General features: G+C 40.4%; 1 protein-coding gene across 2 annotated transcripts in view; it reads left to right on the top strand.

Annotated features, from left to right (window-relative positions):
- The window catches only part of NGF (nerve growth factor), a 51,741-nt gene extending 30,490 nt beyond the window's left edge, over positions 1–21,251 (top strand). For both annotated transcript variants that reach the window (XM_028734611.2, XM_028734612.2), the window contains one exon: positions 20,355–21,251. In XM_028734611.2, the coding sequence (XP_028590444.2) occupies positions 20,367–21,098 (732 nt within the window). In that variant the 5' untranslated portion in view covers positions 20,355–20,366 and the 3' untranslated portion in view covers positions 21,099–21,251. The remainder of the gene's footprint in view (positions 1–20,354) is intronic.
- The last annotated feature ends 854 nt before the right edge of the window (positions 21,252–22,105 follow it).

The raw sequence follows: 22,105 nt of genomic DNA, 5'->3' as shown, positions 1-22,105 counted from the left end.
AGTCAAGATGGCAGTATTTGCGCATGCTGTGGAAGAAAATGAGGGGCAGATGGGACTCATTGACCTGGGAAGTAGCCCACCTAGGAGAAGGAAAACTCTGATCCTAAACCTCAGGATCTAAACCTTTTCTTTCAGGAGAAGAAAAGGCTAAAGGGTCACCCTACACAAATCCAGAGTGGAATCCCTAAGACAGTTGGATGGTGCCATGTATGCCTCTTTCAGGCAGTTTCTGCAGCTAAGCTGGTGCCAAATGTATTGCTCTGCTTTCATATGAACCGCATCAGGGTGGCTGAGAGGGGGTGGGTCTCCATACACATTGCTCAGGCTTGTACCTCAGGGAGGTCACTTCAGTGCTCCTAATGCAGCAATGTGACTTCACCCCTGGAGGTGTACTCCAGTGTACTCGAGATAGACAGATGCCAGAAACAACATGTACTTTTAGTTGAGATTCCTGCATTTTATGGGGTTGGAGTAAATGACCCTTGGGGTCCCTTCCAGCTCTACAATTATATGATTCTGTGATTCCTAGACTGAACACAACTAGTTCTAAACTTCTGTGCCAAGCTTAGAAAGTGAATGAAATGTTTTGGACTTGTGAATATCTTCTTCTTCTTCTTCTTCTACTACTACTACTACTACAGCATCTCACTTCCATTTTTGGATATACACCACTTCAAGTTCTCTCCAGCATTCTCTTTTGTTTGCTTCCTGTGAGTAGATTAGCACCTGCATATGGCTTAAGTATTCTTAAGTATTAAGTATTCTAAAAGAAAATACCGTATGCAATTAAATACCGTACGCAATTAAAAGTTGAACATATAGACAAATAAAGAGGGTTGTTTGAGGTCATTATTTATCATCTTATATTTGGAGGAATGTATCGACTAAAATATGTGGCTGCAGGTTATACAACAGGGTGAAGTCAGGACCTGCTTAATTAATCCTTCAGCAATTATAATTTACAATAAAATAGCTACCCTTGATTGCACACTCTTAAAACTGGTGCACCATTTTAAAATTTGTGACAAAGGCCTAACCCAAAGTATTCATTGCACAGAGTAAATGCTACTGAGATTTGGATCTCTTCATCTGTTTGATGTACACAGTGAGTAAAATGTAAAGTAACATGTAATTCAAGCTTTCATTAGATTTTCCCTGTTACCTTTTTTCCAACACAGCAAGTGTACTTCAGAGTTGTAACGTGAGGCAACAAAGAAAGAATTCATTTAGTAGAAAAAGCAACCCCCTCATATGGGTAACAGACCTCTCTCATTTAAAAACAGGAAAGAATCTCCTTGAAGTAACCAAACAAAAGAGGGAATGCCCCTACTATGAAGGAGACATACTGTTTGTCATGAAGTTAGGTTTTGGAGTTTTCTTGATCACCACGATTCATTGTCACTATATGGTGCATGCTGGGTTGAGTGAGTTTGTACATGCCTCTCAACTAATGTGAGTCTTTGAAATGAAAATTAGTGTCAAAGCAGTAATATTTTTCCAACGAACTTCCCCCCCCAAAAAAAAATCTTACAAAGTGTGTGTGTGTGTGTGTGTGCGTGTGTGTGCGTGCACGCGTGTGCATGCCCCAGGAACATGGGGTTGAGGATGAAAGTTGGGGTGCAAAATGGGTTGCAGAATAGGAGGTGGTTGTGACTTCATAATTGGCCAGAAGGTAAAAAGGGTTCTTAGTAGTCACGTTGTTTAAGAGAAAGAAAGCGGGCATTATAAAACTTGCCATGCCTGAGCCTACAGCTACTCAACTCATTGCCTCCGGTTTTCTTGTAAGAGAAAGCTGGCAACAAGGAAGGAAAGGCCTTCTATGTGGAAAGGGATGGTTTGTGTGCAAGAGAATACTTTAAAAGGAAAAAATAGACCTCTTCAGACAATTTCAATAATAGGTAGTTCCTGTCTGTAGCCTGCAGGCTTTTATAACCATGTGATTAAATATTTTAATTTAATTTAACTCATTCCCTGCAAGTTTTATAATTGTATAATTAATTTTTTTTTATATGGTCATAGAAGGAGCCTGGTTAGAAATAATACCCATGTTACCACAACCTCAGCTCCACCCTGATGATTCATGGGATTTGCCCTCACCTTTTTGAACTGAGTGGCTTTTGTCCATGTGCGATAATAGTTCAGTGACTCCTTGGCCTCAGTATATATTCCAGGGTATCCAACTTCTCAAGTCCTTGCTAACTAGTATTGCCAGTTTCCACATGGAAGCAAACTCCTGTTTAAAATGCTCCATAATATATTGTGATATATTTCATAATTTTGGAGTTGTCCATTAGTATTTATTTTATTGTGGGCACATTCTCATGCAAAGGCAGGATGTAAATTTAAGAAATAAATGAGGACAAGGCATGTTATCAGATTTGACGTTCCTCACCACAGCTGCAAGTTATCCAGGCAGTTTAAAAATGGGATATAGTTAGAAGTATTCTTTTTAGCCCTGCACAGATATGAGTGAATACAGAAACATAATGATTTAATGCACAGGTGGGGAGCCTGTGGCTCCATATTCTGATGGACTACAACCTCCCATTATACCTCTCTCTTGGCCATGCTAGCTGGGGCTGCTGGAAGCTGGAGTTCAGCAACATGTCTAAGAATATGCATGCTTGTCTGAATAAGACCTTGTAGAGCAGCCTGAAGCTCCTTCATCCCTGGATCTGATTTGATCACTCTTCCCATGTTTTCTCTAGATGACCTATCACTCCTTTGGGATGCTGTAGTATAATGCTGCAGCTTTTGCTTACTCAGTTTGACCTTAAGTGACCTCCTTATATTCAGAGCTCAGGCAGCAAACATTTTGATGACCCTCACTTTCAGGCCAGCCCACATGGTTCTTGACCTAAACTGACTTTTGACCATGTGTCCTGCAGTGCCTTGTCTGTACTGGGGTCAGAATGGCTGATAAACCTCTCAATTCAACCTACTGCTCAGGCGATCATAAAATCCATGCGTTTTCCACTAGTATATTATGGCACCGAGTGATTTATTTTAAATATTGGAGGAGATACTTACACAGGGCAGATCGCAACAATTCTTGCAGTCACAGAAAAAACAACTCTCATTACAAGAGATACAGACTTAATCTGGCCTGAGGATACATTGGTATAGTTGAATCATGTCTTTTTAATTCGCTTTAAAAAAAATCAAGGTATTTTTGAACTTTTACCAAAGCTTAAATGCTCCCAGCAATGCAAAATACTAGTTATCTAGACTGAATCATCTTCCGAACTAGTTCTGCTAGCAGATTGTTTGTGTTTGTTTTCATGCCTTTCATATGCTTACTCCATGTGCTTGTGACCATACAGCTATCTGGAATCCAGAACAGAAGAATTGTTTGTCTCTCTGTTTCCTTTACTGCTATGTGGTTGCCAAAACTACCTGGCTCCGTGCCCAGCTCCTTAGATGTACCCTATCCCTCCAGTGCTGCAGGTGCATTTCTCGTCTTGCCTGAAGAATTGTACACAAGCCCTCTGCTCTTAGTGTAAGGAGGCATTTTCTGCAGGTCTGGAATGTGGCCATTAACTCATTCCCTTTCACTGTTTTGATAGGCCCCCTGGCATGCTGGGCCTTAACAGTGCTAATTTTAGAACTGTTTGTTCTGCGGAGGTCATTTTTGTCTTGGGTATCGAATTTGGATTGCACTATCTCTTCTGTCAGAGTAGCTCAGCAGTGGCTGTGTCACCCTGTTAGCACTTGGGATTGTCAAAGACAACTGCTTGGCCCTGTAGCAGACCATTAACAGAATGGTAGTGCCCTGGAGGTGATGGGGTGCCAAATACAGTTGCTAGTCATTAGAAATGTGTATACTCTTTTTATCTATCTAGCTCTCTCTCTGCTCTCTCTCTCTCTCTCTCTCTCTGTGTGTGTGTGTGTGTGTGTGTGTGTTGTGTGACCATAAAATTTAGAAACATTATTAATGGGTATTGGAAGCCTGTCTCTGTTTCTTAGCGGCACTGTTTCACAGCGCTGGGGTTTCCAGAATCAACATTCTCCTTTTTTACTGCTCACTTTTATGAGATTCCCCTTAAGGCTGATTCTCTTCACCATCATTTTCTCACCAGATGAACTTGGCTTCCAATGCCACCAAAGTCCCAGCAATGCTTGGAGCCTGATTTTCAATATGATTCTCAGAAACAGAGCACACTGTCTGCCAACCGGGTCACCCGCTATTCTTGCTATAGAGTCTGTCTGGGCTGGGTGCTGGAAATGTAGAGGCGGAATGCTTAATATCTTAATTATCCACACCCAGCAATCTGTAAAGCAGAAAAATGCACCCGCCCTTGCTGCTGTGCTGTGTTGTTCTAAATAAATAACACATTCTTGTAGAAACACTTTACAGCAGTGGCACTGGGACCACCTTGGTAAAAGAGCAGCATGCTGCATAGCTCAGCACATATATAGCTATGTGCACCTTAGCTGTACAGCTAAGCACAAGAGGGACTACAGAATATATGACCATAAATTTAAATTCATTGTTGCCCTATAAACCTTAGAAGGAAGGAATGTGGTTTTATCTCATCTCAGAGCAAAGATAAAGTAGATATTAAGACAGAATCACGTGATGCTGTTTACTAGATGAACAGAGATACAACTGCCAACTAAGGCTGCAGTCCTTATCTCACTTACCTGAGAGTAAGCCCTGTTGAAATCAGTAAGACTTACTTCTGAGTAAGCATGGTTAGGATTGTGCTGTAGGTGACTCATTCAGGCCTTTGAAATTCACCCCTATAATTTATGCATCCTGTCCAAATGCTTGATTTTGGCCTATATATTTGCAGCAGTCCAGCTACTATGCATAGAAGAGATATTTCCGGAGAGGTGACCTTGCTAGTCCATTGCAGCCAGCAAAAATTGCAAGAGTCTGTTACTGTCAGTATCTTCACATTTAAACTTTAAACTATTGACCCAGTTTGCATGTTACACTAAGGCAAGCCATGGCCTAGAGCAAACAGGGTGAGGGGAGATCCCAGAAAAGAGATCACAGCTACTTTGTTTCTCCCTGATCACTTTGCTGCTGAGCTGGGCTGAGCTGAGTTAGGCCATGGTCTGGCTTACCATGTTCAAATCCAGACTTGTGCTTTTGTACTCTCCAGACAAACCATAACTTATAGCTCACAGTTCAGTTTGCCCAGACTGAGCTAAATCATAAGCCCAGATCCAGATATATAGCATTCTAAGCCATGGCTTAGCTCAGTGCTGAACTAAGTGTCCTCACGGTTTAAGTTTTACCTAAACCAGGAATTGCTATCTTGTCTGTACATACACATGGGCATACTTACACAATAGTACTCATCAATATTCTGTACACCCCTCCCCTCAGTTACTCTAACCACACACCCTAAGCGATGGCAGAAATAATGTAGGACCTTCTACACCTGTGCAAGCACAGTTCCTCAATTTATTTCAAAAAAATGTGTGTATATATCTCCGTATCCCTGATCCGTATACTTGGCTGAACCTTTACTGAGCACCAGAATCTCAGGGAGTTAATAATGTAGTCCCTTGGGTTCATTAAAGAGGAAGCAAGCAGCCTTTTTCCAACACCCATGCAAGAGAATTGTAAGCAGATGCTTTAACACACATTTCATTGTTAAATAGGCATTGTTCTCAAGTTTGTTACTATGGTGTTGGCTCCGGTCTGTTTATAATCTGACTCCATTTCATTGTGCTTGGTGATAAAATCTCTAAAGTCTATAGACTCTGGCAGGGCTTGTTGTCTCAACTCTCATTGAGGGAGCATTAATTGTGGAAACACTCAACGCCATCTGTGTAATTTATACCTAAGGAAGTGCACTTACTACTTCATAAGCCCAATGTATTTTGTGAATTTTTAAAATAAATAAGCAACTTCAGTAACATGTAATTTAGCTCCATGCATTTTGTTTGCTTACATACGTCCCAAAAACACTGATCCTTCAGTGATGTGCTTTGTAATGTGTTTTACAGCACAATCCTACATGTTTAACCTGAAGTTACTTCCATTATGTTCAGTGGAACTTAATGCTTAGTCAACAATGCAATCCTCAGAAGTAAGTCCCGTTGAGTTCAATGGGAATACAAAAATGAAGAGTTGAGTAACAGAAGTGTTCCAACCTTAAGATACTTGAGTCTACTCTTAAAAGTGTCTTCCTGGAGATTTTAAATACTGCAACCAGCATATTCAGCATGGGTGGGAGGAAATGGCACATCACTGAATTTTAAAAAATGAAAAGGATCTCTTTCAACAGAGGAAACCGTATAAATACACATGCTGCTATGTGGCTATCTCTGTTAATTAGAAGCAAGGGAGAACTGCTGCTATAATATACAATGTAGGAGAAAGGAGATACAGATGCTGTTGGAAGATTCCCCTTCATTTGTTTCCAATAAATATTTGCGAGATTCCCATGGGTGATGCTTACGCAAACTAGGGGCTGTATCATTAATTACATTAATTACATCAGGAGTGTCCTTATATAAACTCAAGACCTTAGCTTTCATTTTATGCTGAGAACTGTGCAACCCCAACAGTGTGGCTGCAATTACTGATGATACAACTCAGGTTTTAATATAGTTTCCTAGTCTTTTATGTTTCAAATTATGAGCAATGACAAAGCAATGAAATCACCTTTTTTACAGAGCTGCAAAATGAAAGGAGTAAGACCTCAAAAGGGAAACAAGAGTATCGCAGCTCACAAGGGAAATGTGGATAAGTGTGAAAACATTCCAGCCAGGCACAGTGAGAATTATAAGTTGTTAATAGTTGGAGCACATTTTGGCTCTTTCAGGTTATTAACGGGAACATTTTAGAACTCATGTTTGCATAGGAAATAGCAGTTTATCAGCATTCATATCACATAATCAGATCCCCGCAAAAAGTCAACTGTGCTACATTTTGAATGCATATGCATGAATCTAAATGCAGATGTCTATGATTTTTCAGCTAGAAGCAAAAAGGAGAGGGAAGAAAGTGGGAGAGATTCTTTCACTCGAAAGGTCAGCCATCAGAGCAATGCTGAATTTTCATTCTTTAACATTTACAAGGAGTAAAAAAGTATTCTCCAAAGCTTTGCTTTCAACTTTTTCATGTGGTTTTTCATGTCTGTTCAAAACCATTGCTCTCATTCTGCTTCTGTTCTGGTGTCACCTTTAAAAAAAATTAACTGTGCTGCTTCTTTCTCCCCCAGCGCATGATTTTAGCTGGTCATGGTGACTATGATCACATATAGTGAGTATGAGCACATCATGTAGTCATGTATCTGCTGACACCAGTGAGTGCAAAAGAGAAAGCTATTGTCATTGAATGTGCATTGGAATGCACATTCAAGTACACATCCTACTTATAGCACTAATTGTCAGAATCCATTCTCAGCTCTACATATCAGTGTTCATTCAGCTGCATTCCATAGCCAATGTTCTGTTTGGTAGCTTCATTGCCACACCACAAGCTTGGCAAAACAGAGAGCATCGTTGCAGTTGCTGAGGCAATAGAGGTGCCCCTGTAAATACATTTTGTTTCCCTTTCAAATGCCCCCAGTATCTCTCTGAAAATAATAACACTTTTGAGAGGGTATACAAGACTTGGTCCCTTTGTTCAGCTCATCTCTCCTATACACAACTTCAGTACAGTGGTACCTCAGGTTAAGTACTTAATTTGTTCCAGAGGTTCGTTCTTAACCTGAAACTGTTCTTAACCTGAAGCACCACTTTAGCTAATGGGGCCTCCCACTGCCGCTGCACCGACAGAGCACGATTTCTGTTCTCATCCTGAAGCAAAGTTCTTAACCCGGGGCACTATTTCTGGGTTAGCGGAGTCTGTAACCTGAAGCGTGTGTAACCCAAGGTACCACTGTATATTTGGAGCCTAAATCTAGTCTCCTACCAACAATCTGAAAGCAACATTAGAAAAGTAAAACAGGTTATCTAATTCAAACTGATCATAAAGATGATAACAGTATGCTTTGTGTAACATTACATTTTACTGAGCAGGAGATGTTACATAGTAGTGAACACATAATTTGAGATATAGTTTTTCATTTCCACTATATATTTTCTACAGCATCAATAGGCATATCTAGCTTGGAAAATTGAAGATCGACAAAGGGAAGTATCTAGGGATGGACAAACAAACCTATATCAATTCTACGTCACTTTCATTGGTGCTCAATCATAGGTCTGTTCTGGCCTGGTGTTTTGCAGATATTTTGAAAGAGTACATTAATTTATATTTAAATTGTAAACATTTTATACACATTCTTCTCTTAAGATGCATGTTCTTGTTTGTACTCTTTACAAAAAAAATGCATAAGTTTGTGCATTTTTCATACTGAATGCATCACAAAATCTGGAAAAAAAGGTGATTTGGCTGATAGTTGTTTTATAATGTGCAAGCAAGTTGAAGGCTCAAAAACTGGGCTGGTCCATTGCAAAAAGCAGACCAAACTTCTCCTTCACCTTTAGAAATAACTACTGTAACCCAGGAAGAGGCAGAAACCTGAACTGTGTTAACTTCAACAGTATTAAGCCTGAGATTATAACATGGACGTCAAAAGCTAGATTTTTCAACATAGTTGAATTGGAGTTCTTTCAGCACTTGAATTCTGCATGATATGACTGGTTTGGGGGTGCCAGCACACTCTTTATTAAGAAGTTACACTGATTTTTCTTTCCCCAAAATGGGTGACTAAGCTCTGGGCATTGGCTGTAATTGAAACAAGAAAGTCAGTACAGAGAGGGAGGGCGTCTGCAGTTTCTGCTGGGAATTGTATGAATTCATGTTCCTTTGAGTCTTAAATATCTAAATTGCATGGGGTTAGTGGTGAGGGAGAGAGCGCCTGGTTTCCTTCATTCTATAGGTGTGGGAAAAAAAGAAATCTGCTCTTAATCTCAAGGATTCTCTTACTCAAATAAACGGAGTCTCTTGAGGCAGATGGGTTCTATGGAGCTCTTGTTAACCCCAGAGCCAATTCCCTGGGTGGAGAGCTGTCCTTTGTTCATGATGTCATGGTCAAATGGAACCAGAAACACGAAACACTAGAAGATTGTGAGCTTTTTTTGTTTTTGAAATGTAATTATATGTGTATCGAGGAAATTTAGGATAGCAGGTTTTCATCTCCCCCCTGACCTTTGCTACTGAGTTAATGAAAGGGTAGATGGATCCACTTTGAATATCAGCTTCAAACAACCCTTGATAGCTCAGTCTTTATTACAGCTAACCATGTTGTTGACATTTTGTCAGATACCAAAGGGTGGGTTGGTGTGTGTGTGTGTGTGTGTGTAAATAAATAAATAAATCTAAACATTTGTATACTGTTTCTTCACGGCTTGAGGCAATATCACATTTGTATTCTGTCTCTTCAGGGCTTGAGGCAATATCTAGCAAATAAGCCATCAACTGTAATAAAAAAGGAACATTTAAAGTAACAGTGCGCTTTCTAGCAGCAGTACGATAGGACCAAAACACCCTTTCCACAGCTGTAGGACTCCTGGATGAGGTAGACTTTGTGTCAATTTGCAAAAGCCACCAGAAAAGTACAATTTTCTGTCTCATTCAGCAGGTTCTGCCATAACGTCAGAGCAATTGCAGTAAGAGTCCTGCTCCTCTTCACCAATTATTCTTTTTTCATGCACTACATTATTCTTTTTTCATGCACTACAGCCAGTCAGAGCCATGACAAGAGGTTATTTTGTCATATCCTTCAATAGCTACGGTATTTACATTTTATGGAATGATCTAAAAACAAAACTGGGATTCTGAAAACCAAAAAGAAGAAAGGAAATGTAGACTGGATGCCAGCAAAGCTCCTGTTGGCCTCAACCTATAAAAGTGAACAACTAAAAAAGGGGGAACATAGGGAGGTTAATAATGGAATTATAATGAAGGATCACCACTGCATAGGGACTGACAAATACATGTGAAGCACTTGGATGTAAAGACATACTTGTATTATAAAAGTGTAAACAGGCATTGCAAGGACAAATACAATTTATACAATAGTCAATTAGCACAGTGTTTATGGGGAAGTTGGAGGTGTTGCAATGAGCTACACAGGTAATTATAGTAAATAAAACACATTCCATTTTATGGTAGAGTCAACCTATTAATCCACGTTGAACTCTGCTCTGAATGATGAATTATTATGAATGCAGCAAGTAGCTGAAGTAGAGGCAAAAGGCAAAAAATATTGGCTTACAAACTGGTGGGTTACCAATTTTAGTGACTTGATTTGGGGCCCCAGTTTTCTTCTTGAGCTGCGCATAGTTCAGCAAGCATGCCTAGAAATTGTGTTCTGGCATAGTAAAAACTTCTCTCTCAAAAGTGAAAATCACTGTAGCAATTTCAATCCACTCACAAATTTTGCATCGTGTTTGTGTCTGAGGGGGGAAGCAAGTAAGGGAAATCTAAGAGCCTACTACTGCGAGATACTAGACAAACCTACTTTCATTGGCATGGATATAAGAGAATTATCATTCTATTTACTTTATTTTTTGGCAGAATTTAACAGCCTAGGACTATAATGTGTAATTGCAGAAGCACTCAAGATACCACTCTTAGTTAAGTTTACCATCACTGAGGTCCACTGAGGCTGATTATCAGTAACAACTACTATCTAATGCTCAGAGAAATAGAGAATTCAAAGGATTTGACATAAATGTTATGTACTGGCATTCATCTTGGAGAAAACACATATTGTGATCACTTGTACAGTGCAGCATAAAATATGGCATAGTATTCCATAAAGGCAGTTGGGTTTTATTTTTAGTGGTCTTCCGGTTTTGGTTTTCCCTGCCCTAATTTTTGTGACTCTTCTGGTTGTGTCCTCTGCATGAGCAAAGAGAGCAAGCCTTTTGGAGGTGGAAGCATATAGCTGCTTGCTATTAAACTAAATGGATTTCAACTAGTTCAAATAGCAAGCAGGGGAAATAATTTATATCTGGATTGACAACTTGCAAAGAAAGATTTCATTTCAGCGAATGATGTTAATCCCTGAGAATTGGACTGACAATGGAAACACTGACAGATTTTATCCTTAGCATCGTTTGCTTGACACTGCTTCATTTACTGGATTTAGCCTTCATGGTGAATCCAGAAAATATAGATGAAAAGAACATTGGAAAAAACTGCTGAAACTGGAACTTTTTTCTTGTGGTTAAAACAAGCCGCCAGTTGAAATAGAGGCTCTGTTTTCTTAGGGTGGCAGTGCTTGGAAATCCAATGAAATTATTTTTGGCATAAACCCGTAATAGTAGCTCTGTGGTTATCATTGCTTAAAGTGGTGGACCTAGAGCAAAACCATTGTTTTAATAGGATAGTCCTACAAAGAATGTAATTTTGTACATTCTGTGTGGCATGAGGTTTTTCTGTTTTGTAGGAAGAGAACAGCAGCCAGCTTTTGTTCTGAAACAATTCTCATTGATGAAAATTGAATTCCAGAACATTGGGTACAACAACCTATCTATTTATCTACTTTATTTCAGAAATTTGTAAACTGCACCTTCATCCAAAAATGGATTTTAGGGCAGTATACGATCTATAGATATAATATGAAACATAAACAATACAATAAGATTTAGAGGAACACAACTATTTAAATACATTTTAAAAATACTATAGCATAAAATGGCTAGTCAAATGAAAAGCATGGCTTTCCCAGCATCTTCAGACTAAGGAAGACTCCCCTACAGCTCCTCCTCTTCCACAGCCACACAGGAGTATGCAGCTACAACATTTGCTATGGTGTCTTTTAAAGATTGCATACAGCATGCCCAAGGAGATAAAAATACTCAAAAGAAAATGTTAAGATGGCAGCCTGAAGATGACTCTGGTGGCCAGTTTCCATAACTGAGGCAGCAGGGCCCACTGGGAGTTGCACACAGCCCTGATCAGCTTTGCATAGCCTCACACCTGATATAGGCTTGGAAAGCTTTTGGTAATCACTACCACTTCCAAGTCATGGCAGAGCAAGATGTCTGTCTGTCTGTCTGTCTGTCTGTCTATTGGCGCTGTGGGTAAAAGCCTCAGCGCCTAGGGCTTGCCGATCGAAAGGTCGGCGGTTCGAATCCCCGTGGCGGGGTGTGCTCCCGTTGCTTGGTCCCAGCGCCTGCCAACCTAGCAGTTCGAAAGCACCCCCGGGTGCAAGTAGATAAATAGGGACCGCTTACCAGTGGGAAGGTAAATGGCGTTCCGTGTGCTGCGCTGGCTCGCCAGATGCAGCTTTGTCACGCTGGCCACGTGACCCGGAAGTGTCTCCGGACAGCGCTGGCCCCCGGCCTCTTGAGTGAGATGGGCGCCCAACCCCAGAGTCTGTCAAGACTGGCCCGTACGGGCAGGGGTACCTTTACCTTTACTTTTTACCACTTCCAAGTCATGGCAGAGCAAGATGTCTGTCTATCTGTCTGTCTGTCTGTCTATTATACTATTTTATTAATTTTTACAATAACAAACAAACAAACAAACATCACATAACAACTCCCATACATGGGATTTCCAAAATCCCTTGACTTCCCTCCACTCCCCATTCTTGGTTCTTTTGTTTTACATTTGTTCATGCATGCCCATAATATCTTCAATTCATAATAATTCCCAATTTTATACCTTATCATATTACAAGTGTTTTTCAAAATCCTGCTCACATATAATATTATACACAATGCTTAGAAAATATGAATAAATATTTTTCATTTTTCAAATTATTGTCCTTTTATTTTCTTGAGTTTCTATTTGATTAATCATTGCTGCATAGTCCATTAATTTATTTTACCGATCTCCTTTATCTTCTTTGGCGGGGAGCTGCTTCTTTTTTATATTCTGCAATGATCATGCCGGAGCAACTGCTATCAGATACAGGAAGAGATTCTTTGGCAGAGCAAGATATTTAGGGCATTACATTAAGACCCAGTACATTGAATTTAGCTTGTTAGCAAACAAGGTGCCAATATAGTTCTTTCAGGACTGGTGTAACATGGCTGTATCTAGGAAAACCAGTAAATGTTAGCAGCTGAATTCTGTACTAGTTGAAGCTTCCAAATCAATCTCAAGGGCAGTGCCACATATAACGCACCACAGTAGTCTAACCTGGACTTTACTAGATCATGGATCATTGAAGCCAAGCTCTCCCTATCCAGCAAAGGCTGCAGCTGGTTATACAACCAAAGCTGGTGAAAGGTGCTTTGAGCCACTGAAGTCACCCGAGTCACAAACAACAGAGCACCTCAAGGCTGTGCATCTGTTCCTTCAAGGTGAATGCATGTCTCGGGAGACGATGGAGGAGTGCAACTTGGGGGGGGGGGTTGAAGTCAAACTAATCCTATTCAAAATAAGAAATAAACTTTAGGGACTCAAGAACCACCAACCCACAGTGCCCCTGTCTTGTCAGCCTCAGTCTCTTCTTGTTGCGCAGGCAATTGTGACTGATACAGAACTAAGATTGGGTGCAGTATGCCAGCTGGTTCCAGTAAATATCTTGCTGGTGGAGCAACTTTCTGGCCAACACCCAGTTAGATATAAGGGACTACCCACATCCTCCTAAGCTTAGTTTCCCAAGGGAGGAGGAGGAAGAACATAGTAGTCAGAAGAATGTACAGGTTAGTGCTGTACTGAAACCTATCCTCTTGTTTCGCCTGTGTGACGGAGGCTTCCATTTTTCTGCTTCATTCACATGGCACTTTATAAATTTAGTGGGCAAAGAACTGGACCTACTTTTTAATTGCAAGGTAGCCATGGGTGGTTTGTGGTTTTTCTTCCAGTTAAAGGTTTCTCCAACATTCTGCTCCCCTGCCATTCCTGATCCGATCTGAAAAAGCCCCATGTGACAAGTTATCTCACAATTTCTTCCCCTGGGCGTTAATTGAAAGCAGGTCAGGAGTAGAAGCAACTTGTTGGATGAGGCGGAACCACTATGCCAGCTTCCTTGGAAGTGAGTTGGTTATTGCTTACTGAGAGGAGGAGGGGCAAGGCTGTGAAGAGGTTGTCATGGTGCAAACACACTAGCAGGAGCACTGGGTCGGCTCCACAGGTGCATTTGCACCACTGCAATGTCCCCACCATCTCACTCCCATCTCTCTCCTGCCTGGTAAGCAGCAATGATCCACCTGCTAGGAAACTAGCTTAGTGGCTGCAGCTCCATGAAGCAACCCACTTCTGCTGGGGAGGTTGACTACTCAGCACATGAGATCAGCAATCTCAGCACATTTGTTTTTAAGCAGATTCCTTCCTTTTACTCTTAAACTTTCAGACCAGTTTCTTTAAAAATAAAATGACTTTAACAAAAAAAAAAAAAAAAGCCCCAAACCAGTAAACAGTTGTCAGGCACATGGTAGGAAGCCTTCTTGAACTTAAAGGAAAGCCCAGCTGAGGTGCAAAGACATGGCTTATTCCTGTCTTCATTTGTTAATTGGGCTCTTTTGGTTCAGTACCTATATTTTCTTAGTGTGAGCTGAGTACCTCATATAGAGAAGTAAGACCTGACAACCCCCTGCAGTGTAACTGTTGGCTGTTTTCAATAGGAAAAGCTAAGCAGTCTACTGTTAACATTTACCCTTAGCAACTTGCTTCAAGAATTTCCTGCTGTGTAGTTGGCTCCACAGATTCAATAAGCCTCGTGAATGATGTGTCTGCCATTACTTGCATTTTTTCACTACACTTAATACACTTAGTACACTGCTGCTCCTTTTTCTGGATATCATGCCTGTTCCAACCTTGCTATAAAAGAGTGATGCAGGCAACTTAACTCACACATTTTAGGAAGTGACAGCTCTTACATTGTCAATCATCCTGGAAAAGTTCCACATTGCCATGATGAGGAGTCACCTAGACTCTGGCCAGCAGGGAGAAGCCTGAGGCATCCCCTCAAACTTGAAGCTGCAGGGCATTTTTTAGGATGGGGAAATGCCATACCAGAACTCAAAATTCCCCATCAATAAAGTGCCCTTTTGTGTTCACTCAGTTTCTTTCTCAGTATAAAGACATGGACCCCTTTGCCTCTCTGCCCATCTGACCAGTCTTGTGCCCCTTCTCAGTAAACTCAAATCCACCCACCACTGCTCAAGTGCCATTTTCACAGTGTCCCTTCCAAAATATTGTTTATAGCACCAGACAGTCAGAGGGCGCATTAAAACAAATGGCAAAAATGCACATTGAAAACAATGGGACATTCCCCAAAAGTTTGTTGGAGATAATTGAGCTGTGATTGTCAGTTGAAATAAATACAAACTTGAATATTAAATGTGATGAAAGCTTGTGCACTTGAATAATTTGCTATTTTAACAACAGGAAGAGGACAGAAAATAGTCTGGAAAAATTCCTAATGTCCAGTCTTTTATATTGCTGCTGATGCTAGAGAGGATGGCAGGGAAAGAATTTAACCCTTCTTTGTTAAATACATAATAGAGTGGGCTGGGGGTCAAGAGGAAGAGAAAAAGAGCTTGCTTGCCTCTATGCTGAGAATTCTCATACTTTGCATTCATTCTTTGATTTAATTTGTAACTCTTTGACCTACTGCATACTGGTCTTGCCTCACCTTAATAAACATGCAGCCCTAAATGCCAATGTAGATATTTTACTGAAATGCAAGAGCCAATCAGAGTGTAAGGAAGCACCTTTAAGCACTCTTACTGTATGTCAGAGACAGGAAAGCCTAGATTGGAGTCTGGGGTCTGGGTTCCGGCTGATCTGAGCATTCATCCTGATTCGTTTGCAGTGTGCTTAGATGACATTGTATCATGCAAACATTATCCTACACTTTCCAGTCATTTTCCCCATGTACATTTCCCATGCAAGCAGTCCAATATTTGGGGGGAAGAAAGTTTGTTACATAAGACCTCTAAATATATTTTTATTGCACAAACTGAGTTTGCCAGTATGTGACTGAATCCCACCCAAAAATAGCAACACTCTGGAAGTGTCCTGCATTGTGAGATTAAGTTGGTAGTCAATCAGCATAAGAGACTTGGATGGGTTGTTGGTATTATGGCAAATGCTAAAAGAAATGCTAAAAGAAGCATACAAACGTGCAAGAGGCTGCTGAAGAATGTCTTAAATTGACATGCCTTTTTGCCAAGTGCTCATCAGCTGCTACTATTTCTACCAACACTTGAGAGAAAGCTATTTTGGAATTAGGCACCCACTAGCTGTACTTCTGGAAGCAATTCCAGATGTGAATGTCTCTGCCTAGGTATTGTTTGTAAGCCTATATTTGGTTGTAGGGATGTGGGTGGCACTGTGGTCTAAACCACTGAGCCTCTTGGGCTTGCCTATCAGAAGGTTGGTGGTTCAAATCCGCACAACGGGGTGAGCTCCTGTTGCTCTGTCCCAGCTCCTGTCAACCTAGCAGTTTGAAAGCATGCCAATGCAAGTAGATAAATAGGTACCACTGTGGCGGGAAGGTAAACAGCATTTCCGTGCACTCTGGTTTCCGTCACGGTGTTCCCTTGCGCCAGAAGCGGTTTAGTCATGCTGGCCACACAGCCGGGATAGCTGTCTTTGTCTGTAAAGCCCTTTGGGTATGAGAAGAAAGATAACCCAAAAACTGACCCACAATGCATCATAAAAGAGACAACCAATGGAAAGGGAGATGGCTGTTATCAAGTCATAAGATCTGATGTGAAGTTTATTGGCAGAATTGAAATTATTACTTGAAGCTGTTTAAGAATGAGGGGGGATATTTGTTGCTTGTAAACTGTGGCAAGATTATATAGAAAAGGGGGGAAGCACTCAGAGAATAGGACTTTTCTAACTGCTAGTGGTGCAAGAGCTGAAGGGAGAAGATTCAGCTGCCTCACTTTCAGATTTGCTTCTCAGACACAGTCTTCTCCATCAGTTGTTTCTAGAATGTCACCTGTATGTTTTCATTATTTTCTGCTATAGCTTGGCTTATCCTCTTGAACTTTGTGTACATTAGTTGCTGATTCTGACCTAATTGTAGTGTGGATTGTGTTAAGTTGATGGTTTTTAAAGTCCCTTTTTAACAGAGGTATCTCAGTTTGTGGAGAGTTGGACAGACCAATTATTTATCTTATTATTGTTCTGCTGATTGAATACATTTAAAGGAGCTTTCAGAGATAGATAGATATAGATATATAAAACACAAGCTTAATGTGCATTTATAGATAACTGACTGATCCTATGCATGTTTATGTGGAAATAAGTCTTGATACATTCAGTGGGGCTTCTGAGTAAACAGAAATAGTATCAGGGTGCAATTTGCAGCGATCTTTCAAGCTGGTACCTTATAACAATTTCAGTCTTTCTCAATGAAACGTTCTTTCTTTTAATAATTTTGTGTTTAAGATCTAAGGGGGAAAGAGCTTTGCTATTGGTATGAGGAAACTGATTACTATTTCATCAACAATTCAAAACTTTGCTACTGGGAAAGGAAGCCCCGCGTTTTACTAGAACAGCTCTAGCAGTATGGAGAGTTCAGTAAGTTTATACTTCAATATTCTGGGTAGCAACATGTTAAAGGCTTTTTTCGGGGGGGAATGCACATTGAAATATGCTCTTACGTTTATTCATCTCAAATAAATACTGTCCCCTATTCCATATTCACAATTATTTCTTCATAACAGAATTCCCAATTTACCCATTAGGAATACATTATAGAAATGGTATACAGGGTCAACATCACTCTGGTTTTGAGCGCAACAGAGTCATTAAATTAGAAGCAGGGGTGTGTAGAAGTCATTAAATGATTTTTAATCATTTGATCAATTTTGAAATAATTAAAAGAGTATCAAACAAGATAGCGAGACCGTTTCAGTGAATTGTGTGTCCTTGAATTTTATAAAAGGGAGGATACATGAGTCCACCAATTTCAAGCTAATTATTCTTTCCAAGGATCTTTTAAAGGCTTTTGGTATTTAAGCTGATTTTTGCCATGGAAAAGTGATAAAGGGGAGGGGAGGATGCAAAAAACAGGATTCCAGTTGTGGCAAAGCACCACTGGGAGGGGACCAAGGTTTTCTTCGGAAATGGGTGGAGAGGCAAAACTTGTTCTTCTGCTTGTTCTTCAGACAACAAAATGCTTTGGGACAGCCATGATTACATTGCAATACATGCAATTAGTTAATTACGGCAATGGAAGCTTATCCAGTTGGCATTACCATATGCCAGACTATATTTTCTCCCTGTTGATAAAACTGTGAAATTTTTCATGCTGAAGCCATTGTGAAATCCTACTTGATAAAACTTACAATGAGATATGCTTGCAAGCTATGCCTGCCGTTGGCATTATTGCTCTCCTTGAAGATAGATGCATCTGTGAACAGCATGCTCTGTGAATATTAATAAAACTTCTTACCAAGAAACAATAGTGCTATAGGGCCTATGAATGGAAGAACAGAAATGACCTTTGATGTGGTCCCCATACTGAAGTGTACTCATTGCAGATGATGCACAGAACTGTGCCAGCTTGAAACTCCATGTGACAATCATACCTGACCTGTGTCCTTGCTTTTTAATTCTTCCTCTTTCCTCTGTCAACCTATTCCATCAACAAGAATATCCAATTTGATTTTTTTAATGTTAGGAATTTGACGTGGAAGCAAATACCCTGATACTATTTAGCTATGCAATAAAAAAAACCCAAAGGAAGGGAGATAAATCCTTTCTTGAATGTTGCTACAGTTCAAAGCAGCAAATCTGCCCATGTATTTATCCCCAAACGGCATTTTATGTCTATCCCTAACCTCCTTTTTCCTATTCAGAAGGGAGTTACATATCAAGGTATTGTATTTAAACAACAAAGGTGGAGATGCTACCATGTGCTAGAGTCTGGATTTTGTTGTGCAAACCTTTTTTCATTAGCATCCCTATTGACATCAGAAAACTCGTTTGAGCTGTCGTGACACATCTGACTTTAATTTGAATTGTTCATGAAATGGGGCCTGCGTATTCCTGCAGTATATGGCTAGTGTGCTTCTTTTGCCCTTGCCCTCTGTCACTTCCTGCCACACAGCACAGGGCTTCACTCTGGGTCTAAACATGATCTGAGGTGTGCCAGAGAGCTCTGGCTAATGAGTGCCCTTTGTCTAGGAGGGCTTTGCAACTGATGCCTAGTATCAGAGTCTGAACCATTTCCTTATGAGAGCTTGGGACTTTTGTCCACTCAGTATATTCAGCCAAAACACGACAAAAAGAAGGGAAAATCAATCTTGACAACACTTACTCAGTTTACATTTGTCACATGCATTTCAACTCCCTGAAATCAATGCCCTTAAGCAGCCTAAATTGTGGGTTGACTTGTTTATTACTCTTTTCTCTGGCTTTCGACATTTGAGGTGTATATTTTTAGGACCCTCCATTCTTTTGTGACTGCAGGTTGTTCCAAACAGTTTTTAATATTGTGTTTTCATGTTGTAACCTGCCCTGGGAATTTAAAGCGAAGTGTTGGTAATAAATTAATAATAACATCATAATATATTAATGCTTCACTACTGACAAAACTGACAAATGTAGATGGGTTAATGGTCAGGTCAGGGCTTATATATTGATTTTAATTTTCAGTATATCAGTTTTTTTGCAAGTTTCTTACATGTTATTTGGATATATTTTTAGGAAGCTGATTATGTCCATACTGCGTGTCTAGTATCTTGTTTGGAGATATACCATTTCTGGCCTCCCTGTGGAAATATTTAATTTAATTTCATTTAATTTATTAAATTTGTATACCACCCTTCATCCGAAGATCTCAGGGAAGTTCACAGCATAAAAATGCAAAATAAAAACACAAAATACGTAATAAAAATGAAAACAAAACCATAAGCCCCTCTCCCACAAATTTAAACACATTTAAAAGGACATGGAATGTTAATCAGCCCTTCAAGGCCTGGTTGAAGAGAAACATTTTCACCTGGCATCTAAAGATGCATAACGAAGGCGCCAAGCAAGCCTCCTTTAGCCATGTTTGCTATCTTTGTGGCTCATTCCAATCTAAGAGAAGAAAATAATTCTTGTGAGATAGATAAATATCTTTCTCCAAAGGTTCCCATGTAACCAGTGGAGAGTCTTGCCAGGAGCAGCACTCCGCATTAAAGCCCCCAAACAATGGCTCCATAAGTCATCTCCTAATAACAAAAACCACAGGAATTAACAATAACCCAGTTATGATTTCCTAGTGTTCCCACTTTATGAAGCACATCACTGCTATGTGAGTTAGTCTTTCTGAAAGGAGTGGGGAGGAAAGCCACATCTGGCATCCACATGCAAGGCCTTCGCGAAGAAGATGAAATATTTTAACGGTGCACTTTCACTGGGACTGCCTGATCAGCACATATCTATTGACTAGGCTTGAAATGGAACCTTTTGCATGTCGCCCTTTTTTTTTTGCTCACAGTAATGTTCCTGGTCTGTTCTCTCCTAGGTGCATAGCGTAATGTCCATGCTGTGCTACACTCTGATTATAGCATTTCTGATCGGCATACGGGCAGCACCAAAAACTGAAGATAATGCACCACTGGGGTCTCCTGCAACATCTGACATTTCTGAAAGCAGACGGACTAAAACACACCACATTATGAAAATGTCTCAGCACAGAGACCACAGCCAGCCTGTTACTGGGAAGGTAGTGAACAGGAAATCCGGGCAAGCTGCAAGCATCATAGTGGATCCAAAGCTTTTTCAGAAGAGGAGGTTCCAGTCACCTCGGGTTTTGTTCAGCACTCAGCCTCCACCTTTGTCAAGGGATGGGCTGAGTGTGGAGCTCCTAGACAGCACAGACTCTACGAACAGGACGATCCGAGCCAAGCGCGCAGCTCACCCTGTGCACAACCGAGGAGAGTACTCTGTGTGCGACAGTGTTAGTGTGTGGGTTGCCAACAAAACCACAGCGACAGACATTAAAGGCAAAGAGGTGACTGTGGTGGTGGACGTCAACTATAACAACTACCCTTACAAACAGTACTTTTTCGAGACCAAGTGCAGAGACCCTAAGCCGGTGTCCAGTGGGTGCAGAGGCATTGATGCCAGGCATTGGAATTCCTACTGCACCACCACACACACCTTTGTCAAGGCACTGACAATGGATGGCAAGCAGGCAGCTTGGCGCTTCATTCGGATTGACACTGCCTGCGTATGCGTAATCAGTAGGAAAACAGAGAACCTCTGAGATAGACCAACCCTCCATCTTATACCCACCTCCTCCCAGCCCCCTACCTCAGCCTGTAAATTATTTTAAGTTATGAGGACTCTATGGTATATTTATAGTTTATACAGTAAAGAAATGAATCCTCATTATTTATTAAAATCTTTTGAAACTGCTGATGTGGTGTATATTTTAATGGCATCTCTTTCCTTTTAAAACAGGAGCTTTTTCCCCTTTCTTTTTTTACCATTTTGTTAACCGCAACTTTTCCTTTTAACATGATTGCCATAGCAAGATTTTGATAATGGAATACTTTGCCTTTTTGCCTTCCACATCCTGATTTACCACGAAACAGCAGTTTTTGTGTGTGATATTCTATAGTCTTGAAATAGACAAAAAGCAAAAGCTGTCATATTAGTCCATTGGAAGAATTCCAGATATCCTTCAGCTCCTCATCCAAGCCAAAATTAAACGCAAGTAAGCTAACCCAGATATTTTAATATTTGCATTCAATCAGGCCACATATCAGAAGATACATAATTCTGCACCTTCAGTCATTCCGTAGTGGTCTTCATGTTTATACATCCTCATAGATTTCAGCTGACATTTTACAAAGCTTATTTAAAATAATCAGTTTTCACCATCTTTCATTGTGCCTGTTTACCTATTAGAACAGGCATCCCCAACCTGCGGCCCTCCAGATGTTTTGGCCTACAACTCCCATGATCCCTAGCTAACAGGACCAGTGGTCAGGGATGATGGGAATTGTAGTCCAAAACATCTGGAGGGCCGAAGGTTGGGGATGTCTGTATTAGAAGGTAAAAAACCCTTTTAAGTTGGTTGGTGATGTGCCCTTTTAAAGGAAACAATTGAGCAAATATTTTGTAATAGGAGAAATTATCTAGTTTGCAATATGGAATGAAACCACCAGTCTTTTCTACATTTCATTTGGGTCAACTGCAGCTAAAATTAAGACAGGTCCTAATCATGCTCGATTTAGTTCTAATGAAGTCCCATTCAAACTAACATGA

Source organism: Podarcis muralis, chromosome 5 (assembly GCF_964188315.1).
Source record: "Podarcis muralis chromosome 5, rPodMur119.hap1.1, whole genome shotgun sequence".
Classification (NCBI taxonomy): Eukaryota; Metazoa; Chordata; class Lepidosauria; order Squamata; family Lacertidae; genus Podarcis; species Podarcis muralis.
This window is presented reverse-complemented; position numbering and strand designations above follow the sequence as displayed.